At 35.6% G+C, this 21759-nt stretch overlaps 1 protein-coding gene across 2 annotated transcripts in view; it reads right to left on the bottom strand.

Annotated features, from left to right (window-relative positions):
* LOC150107706 (ubiquitin-like modifier-activating enzyme 6) overlaps window positions 1–21759 on the bottom strand; it is a 701981-nt gene that overhangs the window by 170802 nt on the left and 509420 nt on the right. For both annotated transcript variants that reach the window (XM_090391479.1, XM_090391480.1), the window contains exon 25: window positions 15484–15612. In XM_090391479.1, the coding sequence (XP_090247605.1) occupies window positions 15484–15612 (129 nt within the window). The remainder of the gene's footprint in view (window positions 1–15483; window positions 15613–21759) is intronic.

A 21759-nucleotide genomic window follows, 5' to 3' on the forward strand; every position in this document is an offset into this window, starting at 1 on the left:
TATTTAGGGTAAGACATAATGAAGACAGGATACAGGTATAGAAGAACATGCACAGAAATAATGAAATTATATATGTCATGTCACCTCTTTCATTAAACTACATAAGAAAAGTGAAAATTTTCCAATGAAATTTCCAAAGGAATAAAACAGGAAGATGACATGTGACTTAGAGGAATTTCTCATGACATGAAATGGAAGAATGGAGGCATTAAAATTAATAGAAAGCTTTTGACTTATCTGTGTTTTGCTGATGATATAGTTCTTTTGGCAGAATATACAGAAATAAAATTAAAAGAATCAATCAAGTGTCTAGTTAAACTGGGTTGAAAATGACTAAGTAAATTTCATGTTTGATAATTGTTACAGTCTGTTGCATTCTCTTGTATTGTCACCATCAAACTTGCATAGAAATCAAATACTTTAAATTAGCTTAATCACTTTAAATAAAGCTTCCTGTGTTGCATCTTGGGATTTTTTAGAATTTCATCAGGTATTTCATCTGTTCCTACAGTTTTTATAGTTAGGTTAATCGCTCTTATAATTTCTTCATTTAGTATTTCTGTACCAAGACTTTCTTTTCAACTTCATATTCTGGAGATTGATAATTTCACCATTCATCACACATATCTGAGATGGTCCTTCCATCTCTGTGCTGTCTCTTTATTAGCAGTAAGTAATTTTCCTTTTTTTGTCTTGTACAACTACTTTTTGTTTTGGGACAGCAGGTGTGAGCAACAATTATACAATATGTCACGTCAGCACCTCCTGATTTTAATTTATATTCAACTTCTTCACAAATATTCTTTCTATCCAATTCTCCTTTGCTTTTTTTTCAGTCTTCTTTAATCTTGTTCCTTAGTCTTCAATACTTCCTTGCCTTCTAGTCTTCTTTTTCCTTGCTAATAATCAGAACAATAGTAATAGTATAAATACTACAACAGTTTAAGGCTGTTTGGTGCAAAGCAGATGTTTATTGAGAAAAAAAAAATACACAGCTGGATCCTGCTACAGACTAAGATCATCTTCTTCTTCTTCTTCTGCAGCTTTTCTCCCACTTAAGTAGGGTCACTGTTTGTAGTGAGTCTCCTCCATAACATCCTGTCTTGGGCTGTAGCCACATTCAAGTTCTTCATCCTCAAGTCCTCCTCCACCATCTCCTTCCATCTCTTCTTTGGCTGCCCACGCTTCCTCCTCCCCTGCACATCCATCTGCATGACCTTTCTTCCCACATGCTCTTCTCCCTCCTCATAAAATGACCAAACCATCTCAACCTTTCCTCTTGTATCTTTGCTCCTAAGTTCGTAACTTTTACCGTTCCCCTCACATAGTCATTTCTCAGACGATCCTTTCTGGTCATACCGCACATCCACCTAAGCATTCTCATCTCCACTACCTCCATCCTGCTGATATTATTTTTCCTCAGGGCCATAGTTTCCATAGCATACATCATAGCTGGTCTCACTACTGTCCTGTAGATTTTGCCCTTTAGACTAATTGGCACCCTCTTATCGCATAGCACTCCAGCCATCTCTCTCTCTCCAGTTCCTCCATCCTGCTTGTATCCTGCATCCCACTTCCTTCTCAGCCTCACCATCCTCTTTCATTGTTGAACCTAAGTATCTAAAGTCACTGACCTTCCTAATGACATTTCATTCCAGCTCCAGATCTGTCTCCTGGCTGCCATCCACATTTACTTCTGCTCAGTCTCATACCTCTCTCTTCCAGTACTTTCCTAAAACTTTCCAGTTTAGCTGCTTCTTCTCTTGATTCTGAACACAGCACGATGTCATCTGCATACAACATAGTCCAAGGCGCATCTTCTCTCACCTTCTCCGACACCACCTCCATCACAATATTAAACAGGAATGGGCTTAATGCTGACCCTTGATGCAAGCCAACTGTCACTGGAAAACTTTCTGTCTCTCTCAGTCAGGTCCAAGCTCTTGTCTTCACATTTCTGTACATCTCCTGCACCAGTCTAACATATTTCTCCAGGTACCTTCTTCTCCCTCAGACACCTCCAGACTTCTTGCCTTGGCACTCTATCATATGCTTTCTCCAGATCTCATAACTGTAAACTGTACATGGTAACCTTATGGATACACAAAGGACAATCATTATGGGTAGTTACAGCAATGAAGATAGAGAGAGGAGAAAATATTCAAGAAAAGTGCAAAAGAATTTATAGAGTGATTAAGGGAACACTTTCCTTAACAGCACATGATGGAAAAAACTTATGAGAATAACACTTCTGGTAATAGAATTGAGAATTGTCTGTAACTGAGGTAAATGCTATGCCTCGAATTAATAAAAGTGATCATGCAGTTTGATAGGTGGGAGCCAAATACAGTGGTATTTTGGTTGAAAAGGGATATATGCAGACCTATACAGTAAGTGATTATATTAAACATAACATGTAGCTTGTGCCTTGGTATAAGAAACTACATGGTAATCAGCAATGAATAAGAAGTAGTCAAGGGCTATCTCAAGAAAGCTATAACCAACTGCATCTCCAGAGTCGGAGAACAAATTGCAAGGAAGTTAAATAAAAGAGCAAATTTTTAAGAAACAATATTCTTTTCCTAATCTTTTATTTTTATAAAATGTTATGGAAAGAATATTGGGAGAGAAATGTGGTGATTAGGCTCAGGAACAGTATAAAGATGAGAACAGGATCATGATAGACCCTGTCCTGGTAAAATCAGACTATGAAAAGAAGTTGGTTGCAGAGAGTTAAGGAAATGTGAAAAAAGTCTTGTGCTATATAGCAAGTAAAAGTTTGAAGAATGCTCATAGCAAGATAACTTTAATTGAATACAAATGGTAAGAAAGTAACAAATGTAAGGTATGACTGAGTCATTATACTGGTATTGTTGTTTTGATTTATATGATGCATCACCAAGTAACAATAAACAAACTAAATGTTACTACAGTTAACTCTATAAACTAGGTTTGATAGAAATATTCTAGTGGCTGATTAGCTATAGTGAAATGCTATTAGCATAGCATTATACCTATGGAGCTTTGGTCAGAACTTTTTATCATTTGATATAAGTGAGTTTATCACAACTGATAAGTAACTGCTGTAGCAAGAGTTGGTTGCAAGTGCCAGTTATGAGGCATTCATTTCTGAATTTCTAGCATTTATTTCCAACTTAGTGTCTCATATTAAATCTTCAAATTTTAATCCATTTTTTCTTTTCTGGATTGTGATTGTCATTGTTACTGTCAATTATTACTAATGCCTCTTTCATGCATCAATTATTTATTTTAATGTTTGATATAGTTTCTCTGAACTTTCATTCAGCAAGTAGCAACTGAACCTTGCCATATGTTTGTGAATTTTTTAAATTTAACTATTTTCATTTGTTTCTAAATAACTTAGGGAATTAAAACAACGTAGATCCGAATATAAATTAAATAATACTTTAATAGATATCTCCGATATTTCGGCAATGTCTCATTGCCATTTTCTATAGGAACTTACAAAAGGCAGGAGCACAACAAGCTCTAACAATATAGTAACTGGAAATGAAGATATGAAGCTATCTTTCTCCTAGAAGTCCTGATGGTGCTGGCGGGCTAAGTAGGCATTCTTGGCCGTTGGGCTGAAGGTCTGCTGATGTATGCCTCCCAAATCTGGGGCAGTCGCATACAACCAAATTTGTTGAGGTTTGGAGAGTTTCTTAGGGCAGAGGCTGATTCCACAAATAATCTTTCGAATTTATATTTGCTCCGGTGTATTATTTTTCGGAGATATCTATTAAAGTATTATTTAATTTATATTCGGATCTACGTTGTTTTAATTCCCTAAGTTATTTAGAAATGCATAACCAACGTATAAGCCTATCTACGAGAATCAATATTTTCATTTGTGTCTATTATTTCTTTCTATCCTCATCAAATTCCTGATATTTATCTTTAAGAGATATGCCAGTACTAGTATAATCAAGTTTGCATAATTAAATTCCTTATATGTACCTTCAAGGGCTGTACAAGATATATGAAATATGAAGATAATACATGAAAAGTTTACATTATTACTAACTTTCTGTTAACAATTTTTTTCTAATTAGTCTGTAATCTGCCATATGATAATAATGATGGTCTGCTGTTAAGACCTCCAATATCAGCTAGTTTTTTTTCTTTATGTGATGTGCCTAATTCCCCACTTTGAATTTGCCCACACTCTGCTTGAAACTGCCCGCCATTCAAATATTTCATCTTTGTGTTTAGTGTTGAATACAATGGCTACTCCTTCCTTTACCAGATCACTATTGTATGAATATAAAATATCACAGTTGTTATTTTACAGTATTTCACCTTCTTCATTTCTGTAATACCAATTATGATGCTTCTCTAATTTTTCTAGAAGTCACTTATTTTCCATTGATACTTCTCATGTTGATAGGGCCAATCTCAAATTCTGCAGAGAATGCATTTGTTACAGTAGTTGACTATTCAGCTAGTCCTGTTCCTGTTTTCCCCAATTAAAATCTTCCCAAGTGTATACCGATGAGTTAGAGTGCTAAAAATGGGCTAAAACAGTAACTCTGATCATTAAATAAATGAAGGCATTCTACTAAAATATAGTGGATGCTTCAAGCCATGTCATTAACCCTTAACAGAAAGAGGAATGTAAGATTATTATGACCTATTCAAAGCTGAGTAAGAAAACTTCCTGTTTATGATGCATGTCAAGTTAAGATTGCCACAGTTTAATTTCAGGCTTAATTTGGTATCATTTTACAGGATATCTGCCCCTGAGATATTAGATCTTGATTTATGCTCTGCCTGTAATCAATATAAGGAAAAGGGATGAATAATGACAATCTGGTAAGGGATGAGCTTTCCACTGATTCCAATATATAATGGGATCCAGCATAGAAAAATGTCCAAGCAAAGTATCCTGACTTGACGTAAAAGTGTCAGATCTGAGGAGGGAGGGAGGGAGGGAGGGAGGGAGAGAGAGAGAGAGAGAGAGAACATGTAAAATGCTATTGTAAAAATTCTGTCAGCTGCACCATTGTAAAAATATCTTTATTTTTATATATTTTCCTTTGTATTACTTTATTGTACTCTTTCAAAAGTATATATTCAATATTTCACCTTTACTTAATTTTTCCTATTTAAATTTCCTTAATTTAATTTCTTGTCTAACACCGAGTTGTTTTATCTGTTGCTTGATTTAGTCAATTACAGTTAATCGGTTTTCTTAACTTTTTGACTGCCCCCCCCCCCCCCCAAGATTGTAACTATGTTATTCACGTGCACGTAACTTTATAGCTTGAGAATTTTCCTCGGGTTAGAACTGAATTCCTTTGTTATAACAGCAAGCATATTTCTTCAATTTTGATTTCTGAAAATTTATTTTTATTTCAACTGTACCATCAGAAATCACAGATAAGATTTAAATATCCTTCCAAAAGAAAAAACATTTCGCTCAGCACAGAAATACTTCTAACTCTCAACACTCTATCAAGCAATATAAAACTCTATTCTACAGTCGTGGCAAACTTTCCCCTTAGGTCATATAGGTTCAAATTTTATGAGCAGTGCATTGGTATGCAGGAATCAGGCAAATTATTTGACAAAGAAAACAACTGATTCATACTAATCAAGTTACATTAAAGGTTAATACTAAACACACAAAATATTTCTGACCCTATACTTCTCATTAACTTTAGCTAGGACTTAAACTATTCTACCAAGTTTAACAATCTTTCACTACGTACACAGACTATGGTAGTAATTGTGCTTACTCTTAATTCATATATTAGAAATGACCTGCAATGCTATACAATAGGCAAGTTAAACAATAGGTAACAATAAACGATATCTTATCTCGCAACTAAGCAGGTGAATTATCAATGTTTATCTAAGTGCCTTCAGCCCTCAATTAACACTAACAAACAAATATGCTAGAGCAATCTCTGCTACAATTCTTGCCTTTAGTTAATCATATATATAGAAGACCTTACTTGGTATTAATTCATCTAGTCCACATCAGTAGATCCTTGAGATCTTTATCATCTATTTCATTCCGATATTTCTTTTCACACACTGGCACCTTTTTCGACATCGACAGGAACACTTCTACTGGTTGCAATCAATAGGCACCTTGGCGGCTGGAAGTCCGGAACTCACTTCTTTCACTGCTTAAACAACCCACTTATCTTCGGGTGTCTGTTGGCTGGAACGGGTCCCTTGACCTAGAATCGACGGGACATCCATGAACCCGGAGCTGGAACAGAAAACTGGAGAAAAGCGTGCTTATCCGGCGACAACCATCGATAACGGCCTCTCCTCTTTTAGTGGTCCTCTGGATACTCGTGACCGACCTTTCCCGACGAACTCCCGCTATGACGACTGACCTGCTCCGTGACGACGATTTGTCCTTGATGTCTCCCCCTTTTAAGCTGCTCGACCTTGGATTTTGCTACCCTTTCATTCCTTTGGGTATTCACATGGGTCTGCACCCGTCACCTTTTTTCGTCACTGGGTCAATGCTGGAAACCCCCATACAATCTTGACCTTCGTAAACGTGATAGCCTCGGGTCTTATTTTAATCCGCCTGGGATATTTCTTTGTCTTAAACATTTTATTATTACAATTCTTTTATACATAATTTTCTTTGTTTGTTGTGGTTGTCAGTAATTCAACAGTTAAATATTTACAAAAATTTGCAAGCAAATCAATCTAATTTAAATTCCTAAGTAAAATCAGTATAGAAGGAATTTAATATAAAATTTCAGTCTATACAAGATTTTACATAGGCTTACTCTCCCCAAAAAAAGGTTTTCAAGAAAAATTTTTTAAAACCTCATGCCTGCATATTTTCTGGAGAGAATTCTGACTACAAAAATTTAATCTTATGTTTAAGTTGTTCTCATGGCCGTAAGTTGTACCTCATTTCACTATGTACTCTGTTCTTATGATTATACCTATTTTTCATTGCTATCTCTTAAAGTTTTGCACCTAATTATTTCTCCATTAAACTAATTTATGAAACTTGCACAATCAGTTAGTAAGTGTGCAGCCTTTGTAGCAATAACTAAATTCCAACTTAACAATCCACCTATAGGTGGATTGTTAAGTTGGCATAAAAAGAAAACAGAGAAAGTTGGCATAATTAAACTCTCGCTGGGATTGTACATCAACTTCAATTTTTCTGTGCCTTTTCCACCTTGATTTGTTATAGGAACTTCTGCATCTCTTAGGCCTTTCAATGATGTTTACTTCTATTTTTCTGGAATACCCTCCCCTAATTCTTTTTCTGTTTCGCCTTGATCGTTCACAAGTTTGACGCTTACTATGAAGTAGGTCTCAGATTGACTGTTCCTTTTGGATGTTGAAGAATCATTCTGATTATTGTGATATTCTTCATTACCTCTTTCAGTCAGTTCAGTCGGCCCTACCCTACTTTTATTCTGCATTCTCTCTTCATGAGATTTCTCAACTCTATCTCTAAAATTAGGGTTCCCTTTTCCTGACCGTTTATTACTCATTAGGAACATTTCATTCCTGGAAAGGTCACAAGAGAATTTGTACCTCTCCAGAAAGTTAATTCCTAAAATAATCTGCATGTTCGGTCGAGATGTCCTAAGGAGGACTAATAACTCTTGCCAAACATCTAGACTACTGTGCTCAGATTTGGTCACCTAGGTTTCTTCTTGATGGGGAGGAGGTGGAGAGGATCCAGAGGCGAGTGACCAAGATGATAGCAGGTCTGTGGAATGAACCGTATGAGAACAGGTTGAGGATTTGTGGGTTGCAAAAATTGGTTGATAGGCGGAGAAGGGGAGATATGATTGAGACATTCAAATTACTGAAGGGTTTCTATAAAATTAATTCAGAAGATATTTTTGAGAACAGGGCTGGTTGTGGGAGGACTAGGGGACATCCATGGAAACTGGGCAAAAGTGTGGTTAGTAAAGGTGTTAGAGCTGGGTTCTTTACTTTTAGAGTAGTGAATGAGTGGAATGTGCTCCCTGAGTCTGTGGTGGATGCTGTGACAGTGAATGAGTTTAAGGCAAGGTATGATAGATACTGTATGAATGTCAAATAGTTGTGATGAATATGATTTGGGGCCTCCCTCGATGAGTCTAATGACTCCCTGGAGTTGCCCGTAATAATAGTAATAGTAATAGTAAAAAACATACAAATTAAATTTTGGTAAGTATATTTTTACTCTCAGTTTCTTTGTAACATATATCTCTGATGTTGAGATTCCCAATATTCTAATCGGCTTTTTCAGCTTACAGATGCCTCTGCATACCCTGGATTTTATTCTTTGAACATGATCTCCAGTTATGACAGAGGCCTGGGAACCAGTATCTAGCAAAATGTCACAAGGTTAGTATTTTACCTTACCCTTTTGTATTGTATTGTATTGTATCTTACCCTTAATGATCATTTCGACTTCCTTGGGTGTTCTCGATTCTTGTTCTCTCGTCTCCATGGTTTGCTTGCATAACCATGAGGAGCATGTACAAGATTTGACTCTCATCTATTATTTCTGTTGGAGGGTATTTTGTTTCTGAAACAGTTGTGAGTCATCTGTAAATACTGAATAAAGATTCATCATTTACAAAGTTTAATGATAAGCTCTTTGGCATCCTGCTTAGCAGCAGCTGGAGTGGAGTGTTTCCTTTCTACATTCTATAGTGTAATCTGATTAGATATTATGAAGTTTGGGAAGACAGTGGCAGAGCTCAGTGAAATCTCTGATTTTAAACTATTGGTGCAGACAAGTTGAAATTAGAAATCAAAAAATTAGACAAGTAGAAAAGAGTATTCTGGTCAGCATGTTTTAAAGAGCTGGTGATAAACAGAAGCTGGAGTGGTGTGTTCCCCTAGGCTGTACAAAGAGAAAGTGCATGATGGAAAGCAGGCATTACAAGGTGAAATGTGTTCTGAAATATCCTTGCAGTAATGGCTACTATGATACCTATAGCTTGTAACAGTTCCTTGATGCATAAACCAAAGGAGAATGTAGCAAATTTTTCTGCTGTTGACTTCACACATTTTAACTGCATACTGTCTAAGAACAGGCAATATTTGAAATGAAATGCATCAGTTGCAGTTCTAATAATCCAGTGTAGAAAAGGATACCATTTCCCACAGGCATGAGACCTATAAGCAGATCCTAATTGGATAAATGTTTAGTAAAGATGATGTAAAGAATGTCAATCTGCACTCAAAAAGGGTGGAAAACAGGGTGAAAAGGATGTCCATTGTTCTCTGCTGGATCTCCATAGTTAACCTTTAATCAAAAAATGAGATCTAAGAATTTGCTTCTTTTGCAACTGGAATTATTTGATATAGTCATAGTTCTGAGTCAGGGATAAAAAAAAAAGACTACAATTGTGTCAAACATGCACACAGTCTTCTATGGTGAAAATTTAAATAAATCTGCGCAAGCCCAAATGGAAAGATGGTCAACAATGTGCTAGATGCAGCTGTCTTTTTTATGACCTTCATACTGCAAGAATGACAAAAGATTGTGAGATCATCTGTATAGAGGGCATGGTTTATGATAGCAGGAAGCTGTTTTGTTCTCCTCTTAGAAAAATAATCAGGAGAAAGTAGACCCTATTGGGAATTGGAAGATCTGAAAGAAAAGTTCTAATAAAGAGAGGGCACTCCCTTCTGAAACAAGAATTCTGCAGCTCTTTTAGTATACCAAATCTCTAAATTGTGTTGTATGGTTTTCGGTATGTCAAACAAAACCAATACTAAATGCTCATGTTTTAAGGAAGCATTTCTAATTCGATTAAATAAATTATTGATGAATAATTTTTTATTTTTAGTTATGACAGAAGTAATATTTTGCCGCAGTAAAAAAACAGGCTGCTCTCCAGAAACCATCAGGACGATAAATCTAGTTTTTTCCAAGATTATACACAACACACAAGCAGCTGGATGATAATTTGGAATTTTTGGATGATCCTTATCTGCCTTTGGAAATAATAACTGCTTTTTGCCAAAAAATCTGGAAATTCATCCTCATAGATGATTTTGATGTAGAGTTGATTCATGGAAGATGGTAGCACATGTTTGACAATCTCATAATAATGTCATGCAGTCCTACAGAACTTACTCAACAGTGAAGCAGGGCAGTTTTAAATTCTTTATTGAATGCCTGTTGCAAAGTTTTAGATAATTTGAGGAAAACAGAATTAAGATATTTTTCTGCTTTCCTTTTTTAGTGTCAGGAATTCAGTGGGACTAAAATGTTGCTGATGTTTCTGCACAACTCTCCCCAAGAGAGTATTAAATTCGTTTTAAGAATTTACCAATACTTCAAGCAAGTATGCATCCATTGTGTTTCAAGTAATGGAAGTTGTTGAATGGGTGGTATATTCTCACTGCATTCTACTACTCTTTAGGAAAAGGTGGAAAGTTGCTGACATTTTGGATATACAGTTCTGGTTGCTTGTATTATACACTTAATGATGTGATTTACTGCTTCACAGATAGGAGAGGAGCTGAATGGGGGGCAGAATTAAATTCTGCTAAGAATTAGGGTATATTCAAGTCAGTCTCATCTATTTTACAATGTGATATGTCTTGGAGTGCATACTTGCCTATGCAAAAAAAAGGTGGATATCAGAGGAAAATGAATGAAAATGACTTCCACAGATGCTATTCTGTGTTCTGTGGAAGTCATTTTCATTTTCTTGACTCTAAAATTAGGTGGGGAAAAGTAATGAAGAATGGATGGTTAAACTGGTAACAAAGAAGGTTCAGGTTGGGCATGTAAAAGAATGTGTTACTTCCCGTGTTTAGAAGAGAGAAGTTATTATTGTTAAGCATGCATTCAACAATCTTCCTAATATTAGTGTTTGCATTATCCTACAGTATTGTGAAGCGAAATTTCTCATAAGCATGGAGAATGATAATTGCAAGATGAGCTCATCACAGCTACTAGTGATATATCTACACCAGGTGGTAAATAGATGGAGCATACTAAAAGGATTTGCTAGGAGTTGGATGGTAACTGCCTCCATGTTGGTATTGAGGGTATGGTTGTTTCACAAGGATGGCGATCCTGACTCCTCCATGGGCAGGTCCATCGTTTATCCTGTCCTAACAAATGACAGTTACATAACATTGGATCCTCACCAGATTTCAAATACGTCTCTGGAGTTAAGGCTCATTCCTCTGCAAAAGGACTTTATGTTACATATCATTTTTGCAGAATATATGACAATTTCAGTGTAGAATCTGTTAATTATTTGTTTGATGGATCATCTAGCTTTTTTAATTTACAAATATTGCATTTTTAACTTGTGGAATTTTCTTCTTCGAGGAATTCTTGTGGATGATTATTGTCTAGGCTGAAAGGATGAAAATATCAGAATGAGACCAAATTTTCTTTACATCTATCAACAGTATCTTGATAGACGTTATAAAGCAAATTCAAATTTTTATTTCAACATAACTTTTTTGGGGGGGAAAGGGCAAAAGTCAGTTATTTATAATTTTTTGCAAACTTTTAGACAAATTTTTCATACAAGACATGCTTCAAATCAAGGTGATTTTGGACAGTCATACTCCAATATATATGTAAATGAAACATACAAAAAATGCACATGTGGATTCAACCCAGGGATGACAGGGTAGAGTACAAAATAGGGAAAGTAGTACTCAGAACACCTAGAAGTGGGCAACCACCATCTTAAAAAAAAATCATCTGAAAATGCAAATAAGATATCAAAAAATATACACCTTGGGCATTAATATGATTGTAAAAAACAGAAATGGCACAATCTAGAAAAGCTGTGATTAATTTTAAAACCCTTCAAAGTCAGGAAAAAAATATTAAACCAGTTAACCATGACTCCCCACTTCTTAACAGAGATTACACTAAATCTATCACCATTCCATATATATATATATATATATATATATATATATATATATATATATATATGGGACACATCTGAAAAGCTCACAAAAAAATCCTAAAAAAAGTATGACCTGACTACCTGTTACAACCCGTATAAGAAATTGGCATCCCTTATCTGCTCCACCAAAGACCAGCCACTTCCCCTAGATCTACCTGGAGTATACCAGGTCCCATGCAGCTGTAAACTGTTCTACTATGGCCAAACAGTCAGGACAGGTAATATCAGGATATCTGAACACAAAGACTACATTCGGTTTCACCAACACAGCCACTCAAGACTTGCTGACCACGCACTAGATACCCACCACAGAATACACTGGAAGAAAGCCACTTTACTACACCGTAGCAAATATAAATATGAAAGATTGTTCTTGGAATCAGGTGGAAAAACTACCCCAAAATTTGGGAAACTTGCATCTTGCAACAGCCAAAACAACCCAATTTAGCACGCTGGGGGGGGGGGGGTATCCTTAGGGCTCTAGGACAAACGCCAGTTGCCCTCTTCACATTCATTTGCTCGTTGTTAGTGCCTGCATGCACATATCATAGGCTTATGTTTCCAGAAGATGGCAATTTAACATTGCTGAAATATTGGAAGGTATTGATTAAAGTTTGTTAATTAATATTTTAGTATATGTTGTCATTTCCTGAAAAAATTAAAGTCATGTGTAACTACGTATGCCTAACAACGTATAAGTTTATCTACAAGAATCTACAAGAAGTTTTCAAACATCTCTGAAAGCCTGCTTGCTCAACAAGGATAACTTCAGATATTTTTGGCCCAATTCTGTTAAGGAGGAGTCTCTCGAGGAGCTTATAACAGCACTGAGGAAAACAACTGAGTGATAGTTCTCTGTTTGATCTTGAGGCTTGTTGGGTTTTAACAAGGCTATTATTTTGGTTCTCTTAAAGGCTCTTGGAAAGTTTCCCATCCTTACCAAAGCAAATTTTGGGTAAAATGTAAGTAAAGAATTCTGTTAGCCATTAACAAGCATTTTTTCCACAGTTAACCAAGAATTCAGGATGAATACCATCTAAGCCTGATGCTTTGCTGGTTTTCACCTCCTTTAAGGTCTCAGTTATTCGTCTGTGTTAAATTCTCTTGAAAATTGGGAATTGCTAACCTGGTTGGCTGAGTGGTTAGCATATCCGCTTTCCAGCCAAAGGCTGCGGGTTCGAATCCCGCTGCAGGCATGGATGTTTGATTGTCTGTGGAAAAATTAGTGGTGGTTGATGGTAGATTGAGTGGGAGACAGAGTTGTAGAGCAGGTGTCCTCTCTTGGTGAGTCTTTGGACTCCCTGGAAGTGTCAAATAATAATAATACCAACAATAATTATCAGCTGCACTTTGTCATAAGTTTGTTTATGACAAATGTTTTTTTTTAACCTCCCGTGTGTGTTGATGATCTTGAGGGGCTCTAGACAGTGAGGTTATTCAACAGGCAATTTAATCTGGAGTCACCAAAGGATCTTTATGAATGGTTGGGTTACATTCACCTAACTTCTTTAATAGGCTCCATGCTTTTCTACTTGATTTTTTAAAGTATAAGTCCTCTGTAGTTTTCATCAATTTTTCTCTATGCTCGTTATCAAGCTTCTGGAGTAATTCGCCAGCTATGTCGCAGTCGCCAGATTCTAAATAGACTTGATATAGCTCTTCACAGTCTTTATTCCAGCCAGGTGCATTCCTTTTGGAAACCCCTTGGAATATACTTCTTTGCTGTTGATATCCATCTGTGAGTGAAAACTCATAGATGGTATCCATCTTATTATTTTATCCAGTTCTTGTGAAAAATCCTGCCAGATTGCTTTTCTAAAATTCCATCTTGGTCGTGGAATGGACTGCATTATTGGCATTTGTATTCCTACTTCTACCAATACTGATGTTGACTGTGTGGTGATGTGGTGATGTTGGCTGTGTGGAAAATCTTCAAGGACTCATCTTGTTGTGTTAATCAGCTGATTTTGCAAATTTTGGGTAACAAAGCAGAGGTCTGGGTTGTATTCCTTCTATGCTGCAGTCTTAGAGGTTCCTTTTTCCTTTGCATCAAATATTAAACTAAGATTGTTTTGCTCAGTCCAGCTTGTTAATGCTTCACCATTTCAATCATTGTTATTGTAATCCACATGATGTGATGGCTGTTAAAATCTCCTATGTGTGGAAATATGGGAAACTTCAGGTGGCCATTCTACCAGAGGAGGCTTACAGATGTTAACCACTGTGAGATCTTCAATTTTGGCTATGATAATATGTATATTCTGATTAATGTGTTGATATTAAGTGAGCATTCTTTATATTATTGCATTCTACAAATATTTTCTCCACTCTATTCTAAATCTGTTAAAACACATGCAACAACAGTTATCCATACTCTTTAACTGTTCAACTCCAAACTCACAGAACATATTTTATTCCTCTTCATTCATTCATTCCTCCGGCTGCTTTCTTCTGGAGTCTTCCCACTGAATATAACATACAGGTCTTCAAATCTAATGTTAACTTTTCTTCTTTCTCTCAAATTTTTGTCCATCCATCATTCCGTCCAACCCCTTAATGTACCAATTAAAAATCAGAAAGCAGTCGTTTTTCTGCCAATTTTTTGGACAAGTTTTGAGTGAGAGTGATTTGCTATATCAAATTCATCATTATTTGAAAAATAATGATGAATTTGTGCAAACGCAAACGAAATAGCCGATACACGCTGTTGGCAATTTTCAATTTTTCTCGGATGAAAGGAAATAGGCAGAAGATTGTCTAGCATCTATAATTGGTTGTATTTATATGTGAAACCAAAATTCAAAATCAATTTTGGTGCAATAAAAAAAAGACGTGTCACAGACGTCTTTGTATGTTAAGGGGTTAATGTATACAGGCCAAATAATCCTTTGTATATGTGGAATTATCATTAAAATAAAAAAAATATAAATAAATTAACAACACATGTCACCATGTTATTATAAAGCTTCATATCACCAATCAACTTACTTCTGAATTATGGTCCTAACCAACTTTTATATTTCAGCAACAATTTAAAGAGAAATACAAACTGACCAATAATGGTAGCTTTCCGTTTTTTGCATTATCTATGCACAATGAATTATTTTAACTTTTTCATCTCCTTTAGTATCTTGACAGTCAGCCATATGAAAAGTGCTATGAATTCTGTCTTACTAAAACAAATTATGAAATTTCAGTAATCCCACTACTATAATTTATATCAAAATTCTGCAACATCATGGGAGGGGAAAAAAATGCAGTCAAGATTGTGAGAAATTAGCAGGCACTTTGCATAAATGCATAAAAAAACAATTATTCTAAATGGGAGCATTTGGGCAGATTCTGAAATTATAACAAGCACATTAACTGCAGAAAAATTTGGCTTATCTATCATAATTCTTGCAAATTAAAATTTAATAGTTGAATGAAAATAAATAATTTTTTTCACCAATACATCACTTTATCTACCTATCAAAAATTAGCTTTGAAAAATTGTTTAAAATGAGAATTATTAAGAATCAATATCCTTAATGTTAGGAAATAACAAAACAAAACTGACATTTACACATACCTTGTGATTAAAATATTTTTCAAACTTCAATCTTGCCAATCTAACACATCCTGCCCAGTCTTTTGGTCTATCTGTAAACATTTTAGCAACTTCTGCAGCTCCATCTATATAGCACTTCCCTTCAAGCTTCTGTTTAAAAAATTACAGTAAATAATTATTGATATATCAAGGAGTATAAAGTTCAATTAAGAAATTTTCTAAATCAAAATATGCCAATCATGTGATAATACAGAAAAAAATATACTGTTTAGAATAAGAAGAAAATGATAAATTGAACGACATAAGGATGAGAATGATTTATTTTCCTCTATATATGAGGGTGGTCTCAAGCCTAACAATGAAAAAACGAATTTATAATTTTAAAATTATTTTTATTTTTCAACATAATCTCCCTTAAGACTAATACATTATTCCAGCGATGCTCCAGCAGCATTATTCTGCCCCTGTAGTGATTCTCAGTAAAATCTGCAAAAAACCTCTCTACAGCTGCAATTGCCTCTTGAATCAAAGAAAAACGCTGACCAGCAAGGAAGAGTTTTAGTTTTGGGAAGACAAAGAAGTCAGAGGGAGCCAAATCCGGGGAATAGGTTGGATGTTCCAACTATTCATGGTGCAGATCCCTTAATTTTCCCATTGCCAAAACACCTTTGTGGGCAGGAATTGTCCTTATGAAAGATGATTTTTTCCTTCTGCAAACCGGGTCTTTTCTCATGAATTTTTTTCGTCTAATCTGGTTAAAAGATCGGAATAATATTCTCTGGTTATTGTTTTATCCTTTTCAAGCTAATTAATAAACAAAATGCCTTTAGCATCCCAAACACTAATGCCATGACCTTTCCTGCTGGTGGAACCAACTTTGTCTTCTTTGGTGCTGACCAGCTTCTGTCCACTGTTTTGACTGTTATTTAGCAGTGCCGTAATGAGGGCGTGGCAAAAGAGGCACCTGCCATGGGTGCAACTAGGTTTGGAGTGCAAACCGCAAAAAATAAAAATAAATAAATAGATATAAAAGTCCGCTATTTTATATTGTATTTTTAAATTTCGGCAATATGCTGCTTTAGACACACAAATTCTCAACACACTGCAACTCATTTCGATGGGGATAGGGTTAATAGTAAGTATTTAACATATTGCATTTAGTAAAATTTAACTTGTTACATTTAAATTTTTCAAAATTTTTGTCATTTTAGTTAGACACTTGCCAGAGGCGCTTCATACCCTCGTTACTGTTCTGCTGTTTGGATTCTAGTGTGTATTGGTGAATCCAAATCTCATCCATAGTAATAAATCGACGCACAAAATCAGTTTTATTCTTGTTAAACTGCTCCAAGCATTGTTCAGAGATTTTCATGCGAGTGCATTTTTGATCTGCTGTGAGCAAGCACGGCACCCATCTTCCACAAAGCTTTTTCATCATTTGCAATTCTGCATGCAAATATATTCTACATGTTCTTTTGAAATGCCTGTAGTCTCAGCAATTTCATGCACTTTGACTTGCCGGTCATCCAATACCATATCGTGCACTCGATCAATGATTTCTAGTGTTGTTACACTTTTTGGACGTCTTTCACGTGGATCATCTTCAAGGCTGGCATGGCCACATTTAAACTCGGCAGCCCATTTCTTAATTGTCAAAAACAAAGGAGAAGAGTGCCCATAAACTTTTATGAACTTCGAATGAATTTCTTTTGGCATTAAACCTTCTTTTACAAAGAATTTTATAACTGCACAATACTCAATTTTATCCATTTCAAGCAATACAGACAACACTTTTGCTTCAGACAGCTGTATAAAACAAACTACTTGATAGAATGACTTGCAATTTCACATGGAAGCTTATGGCAGATGTACCAACTTAGAAAAAAAAAATCTTACAGACAGTGTTGCCATCTATGGTTGAGGCAGAGAACTTTTCAGACCATCCTCGTATGTATTAGGATCAATGGCTTGCTACTGCCAAGTGAATTTACTCTCACAAATCAAATTCATACCGTGATAGCGTGATTAATTTTGGCAACTTCTGTAGCTCCATCTATATAGCATTTCCCTTCAAGCTTCTGTTGAAACAATTACAGTAAATAATTATTGATATATCAAGGAGGTTAAAGTTCAACCATCTTGTGATATAGGATATTTCATAACTAATCTAAAGCATTCTATATGCAGTTACCCTAAAAAAACATAATTTAGCAGGTATGCTAACCACTCAGCCAACGTGGCTGGCATAATTAGTGCCTGAGGTGAGGTCATTTGTTCCTTTGAAGACATATTTCCAGGTGGGAGCAAAAAATTTCACTCTCAGAAAATAGTGCTCCATTTAAAACACACACACGTAAACACATATACTGTGTATGTACACACACACACACTGATTAAAAAGAAGTTAACGGACACCATAGTGTGAGGAACAAACAGTTATGGACTCTTGTGGGGATGGACATTCCATGACTTCACACATGGAATGTTCAGTTCATCCCACAGATGTTCAATAGGATTGAGATCAGGGCTTTTTGGTGAAGTTCATTTCCACAAACTACACAGTTACAGCAATAGCCTTATGACATGGTGCACTGAAAGAGACAATGCTCAGTTCCGTAGAAATGCCACAAAGTAGGAAGCATTGCATTTTTCAGAATGTTCATATACCTCTTGGAATTCTTCAATGTTCGTGGCACTGACATTCAACACCAGGTAGAGAATGCCATAATTTGAAATAACTACACAAATAGAAATCCACAGGATTTAGTTCAGGTAAGCAAAGAGGCAGCACAGAGGAGACCTGCCTCCCCCCCCACCCTTCATTCTATAAAAAAAAATTAATAAAATATTAAATAAATATTTTTTAAAAAATTTTAATATTTTTATTTTATAAAAAAAAATAAAAACAGAAAGGAGAGTTTTAATATAAAGTATAACCTTACCATTCTGTATCAATCTGAAAAGGCTCCTCTAACCAATTTGTTTTGTCTAAATCATGTCACCTCTCTTCTCTTATTTCACAAGCTCTGCAGACTGTATTCCCTTCCCGTTGTGGCATTCTAATGTGTCCTTACTGAGAAAACATAGCCAGATCTGTGTAGAACCTTATTATGCATGAAATTATGACATCTCCTAATCCATTCTTGTGAGAGGTTCTTCACATATAGCAGCACTTTCCTGGATGCCTAACAGCTTTCGTGTTCACCTCAGTCAATGCGTAACTGAGGGCACTCAGTTACGCATTGACTGAGATGCTTAGTCATCTCAGTCAATGAGATGACTAAGCATTTCATTGACTGAGATGAGTCAATGTGATGCTTAGTTACTACATTGTTACTGAATGTAGTGAAACTCTGTAAAGCATGAATTGAGTGTTTCTCCTTCATGCTACGAGCATGTCATTGTACGTAACGCAGAAGATGTTTTCTTACAAGGCTTTGCAAGAGGTCAAAACAGCCATGACACAAATGTCCTTTAAGCCTGTTTGGCAAAACACATGATGCTATTAATCAGTGTCAAAAGATATCTATACAATGGAGAACTGCTGCAATGTCTTGATTGCATAACTTCATATAGATTCTGATTAGCTCAACATGCGATTGTTGTGATAAGTGAAAATAACAGCTTGAGTGAACATAGACACACATCTATAAAAATTGTATAAAGGAGAAACTATTGGTCCTGCATACAGTGTTGTAGCAATTACTGAAAAATATCAATCAATAGTGTTTCCTCCAGTAAAAGTACCTGAATCCAATATAAGTATTATCGTTGGTGCTGATTTTCATGTAGGATTCTATATACAGCTACTTAGGAGTCATCCTTCTACCAATGCAATTCTTTGTGTGCCAGTATGTGCATTCTGTTTAGATGTGGTAGTTTTTCCTCAAGTTTCCAGAACATTCATGGTTCATCTAGTCTTCCATTTTGTAGTGTAAAAATCAATGTCGTTTGTTATTGATAAATTTATATTACTCTTATTTGTTTTTGTACTTGTTCAAAAGTTCTATACTCAATATTTTACTTTACTTAAGTACTCTACTTGATATACAGTCATAACTCCGAGCTCTAAATACATTGCTTGATTTATACTCTTATTTTTAATCCTCTCCTTCAACTTTAATCCTCCCTTAGTCTCAAGGCCATAATTATGATTCTTCACGTGCACAAAACTTTAGCACTAAGAAATTGCCTCTGGCTGGAGCCAATTTCTTTGTCTGAACTACTGGCGTTTTTCTATTTTGAATTCTGAAAATTTATTTGTTTGTATCAACTGTGCCATCAGGATTCATAGATAGGAATTGAATACCCTTCCAAAGAAAAACATTCATCAAAACACGGAACTTTCCTCTCTTACTTATTACTAAATCTAGCAATGCAAAATTTCTATCTATCAGTCATGGCTACTCAATACTCTAGGTCACACAGATTTGAATTTTATGAGCAGTGCATTGGTATGCAGGAATCAGGAAAATTATTTGTCAAACAAAACAGTTTATTCATGCTAATTGAATGTACGCTAAAAGTTAACACTAAACATTCAAAACCTCTCTATACCTTTCAGCAATATTAGCTTGGATACAAATTGATCAACCTAGCTTTACAATTCTCCTTTAAACAATTGGTCTAATGCACTAATTATTCCTACAAATTATTCACACTAAAACAGACTTGTGCATACTACATCATATTTTAACTCAGACATTAAATTATATCACGCACTCTAAACCATCACATATATAAACTCTATCTTAACAGACATAACTCAGCAGGATATTTCACAAAAATTTTACTCACGACCTAGAGTCCATATTACTGTTCTTAATCCTAACAAAATTTCAATACAATAGCAAATTCTGCCACAAATTCCACTTCTAGAAAATTCCTATACAAGGCCTTACTTTTTAGTCATCTAGTCCACAAAAGTAGATCCTTTAGATCATTATCTTCATCTTTTACTTTCCGATATAGCTCACTACCGGGCATCTTTTACGATATCGAAGACATTTCAGAAAACTTCATTTCAGGAGACCTTTAGGAAACTTGGTAGCTGGAATTCCGGAACTGATCATTCTTCTGCATATTCGAGCCTTCTATTATTTCCGGACGTCTGTCGGCAGGATGTGGATCTTCGCTGGAATTCCTTGCATGGAGTACTGGAACCGAGAACCGGTAGAGGCGATGACAAAAGCCAAAAAGTGCACGTCTAAGCCACCAATGAGAAAGAGCCTTCTCAACTATCTGCAGGAAAGGGAGTCCAATCTAACGATCCTTCCCCTTTTTATGGTCTTCCTTCGACCTTGGAACTGCCACTAATTCATTCCCGCAGGTTTTTCTTGGAAGGGCTTTTCCAGCCACCTTGATGTTGCTGCATTAAGGTGGGAAACCCCATACATACTTGACCTTCGCGATAGTGATTGCCTTAGGTCATAAGTTAACCCGTCTGGAATATTTCTTTGTCATGAAATATTCCAGACGGGTTTTGGAATATTCCGAATGTCCCGGAAACTCGGGTTTTTCATCCCGCATACATACAAATCGGCCCTTCAGAACACACGCAATTTACAGACAAAAATTACTAGTTGTGGTAGTGTTGGAGGTGGGCGGTAGATGGCGTTGATTCGTAGTAGAGGTAAGATGTAGAGACAGTTGAAGATGTCCTCCCGCGATGAGTCTTCGGACTCCTTGGAGGTATCAGGAATAATAATAATAATAATAATAATGAACTTTCCTTTGTTACAATTAAATTTACACTTAACTTTCTTTGTTTTTACAGAAATTTGACGGTCACAATATTTAACAGTTTACTTTAATTTATTTCCATACCACGTAAACATAAAAAAATAGCTAATTAACCATAAGTATTTTGTATGAATTTTTGTTTTCTAGTAAAATCGGCATATAAGGAATTGTACAAAATCCTTCTATGCAAGATTTTACAGTAGTGAAAAATTGTGCCATGCACATCAAGTTAATGATGAAGACAAATGAACCTTCAATTTCAATGAAATTCGTTGACCAGTGACAACCTCTTGATAAATTATTGTACATTTCCATTGGAATGGTCATAATATATAATATAACAAGTATATATATATAAGCCAATTCATCAAACTCACCCCCACTGCAAAATACTGATGAATGACTTAGAAATACCAAATCAAATAGCAACTGCCACTTGCTCAGGGCAAATCTGGTAGACCGAACATGACTCCGGGTTTATTTTGCCTGTAATTCTGGAATCAAGAATTTATTGACTGATTCCAGAATTACAGGCAATAATAAATAAATAAATTT

The sequence above is a fragment of the Typopeltis vanoorti genome, chromosome 4, assembly GCF_054136105.1.
Source record: "Typopeltis vanoorti isolate ZY-2024b chromosome 4, IOZ_Tvanoo_1.0, whole genome shotgun sequence".
Lineage (NCBI taxonomy): Eukaryota > Metazoa > Arthropoda > Arachnida > Uropygi > Thelyphonidae > Typopeltis > Typopeltis vanoorti.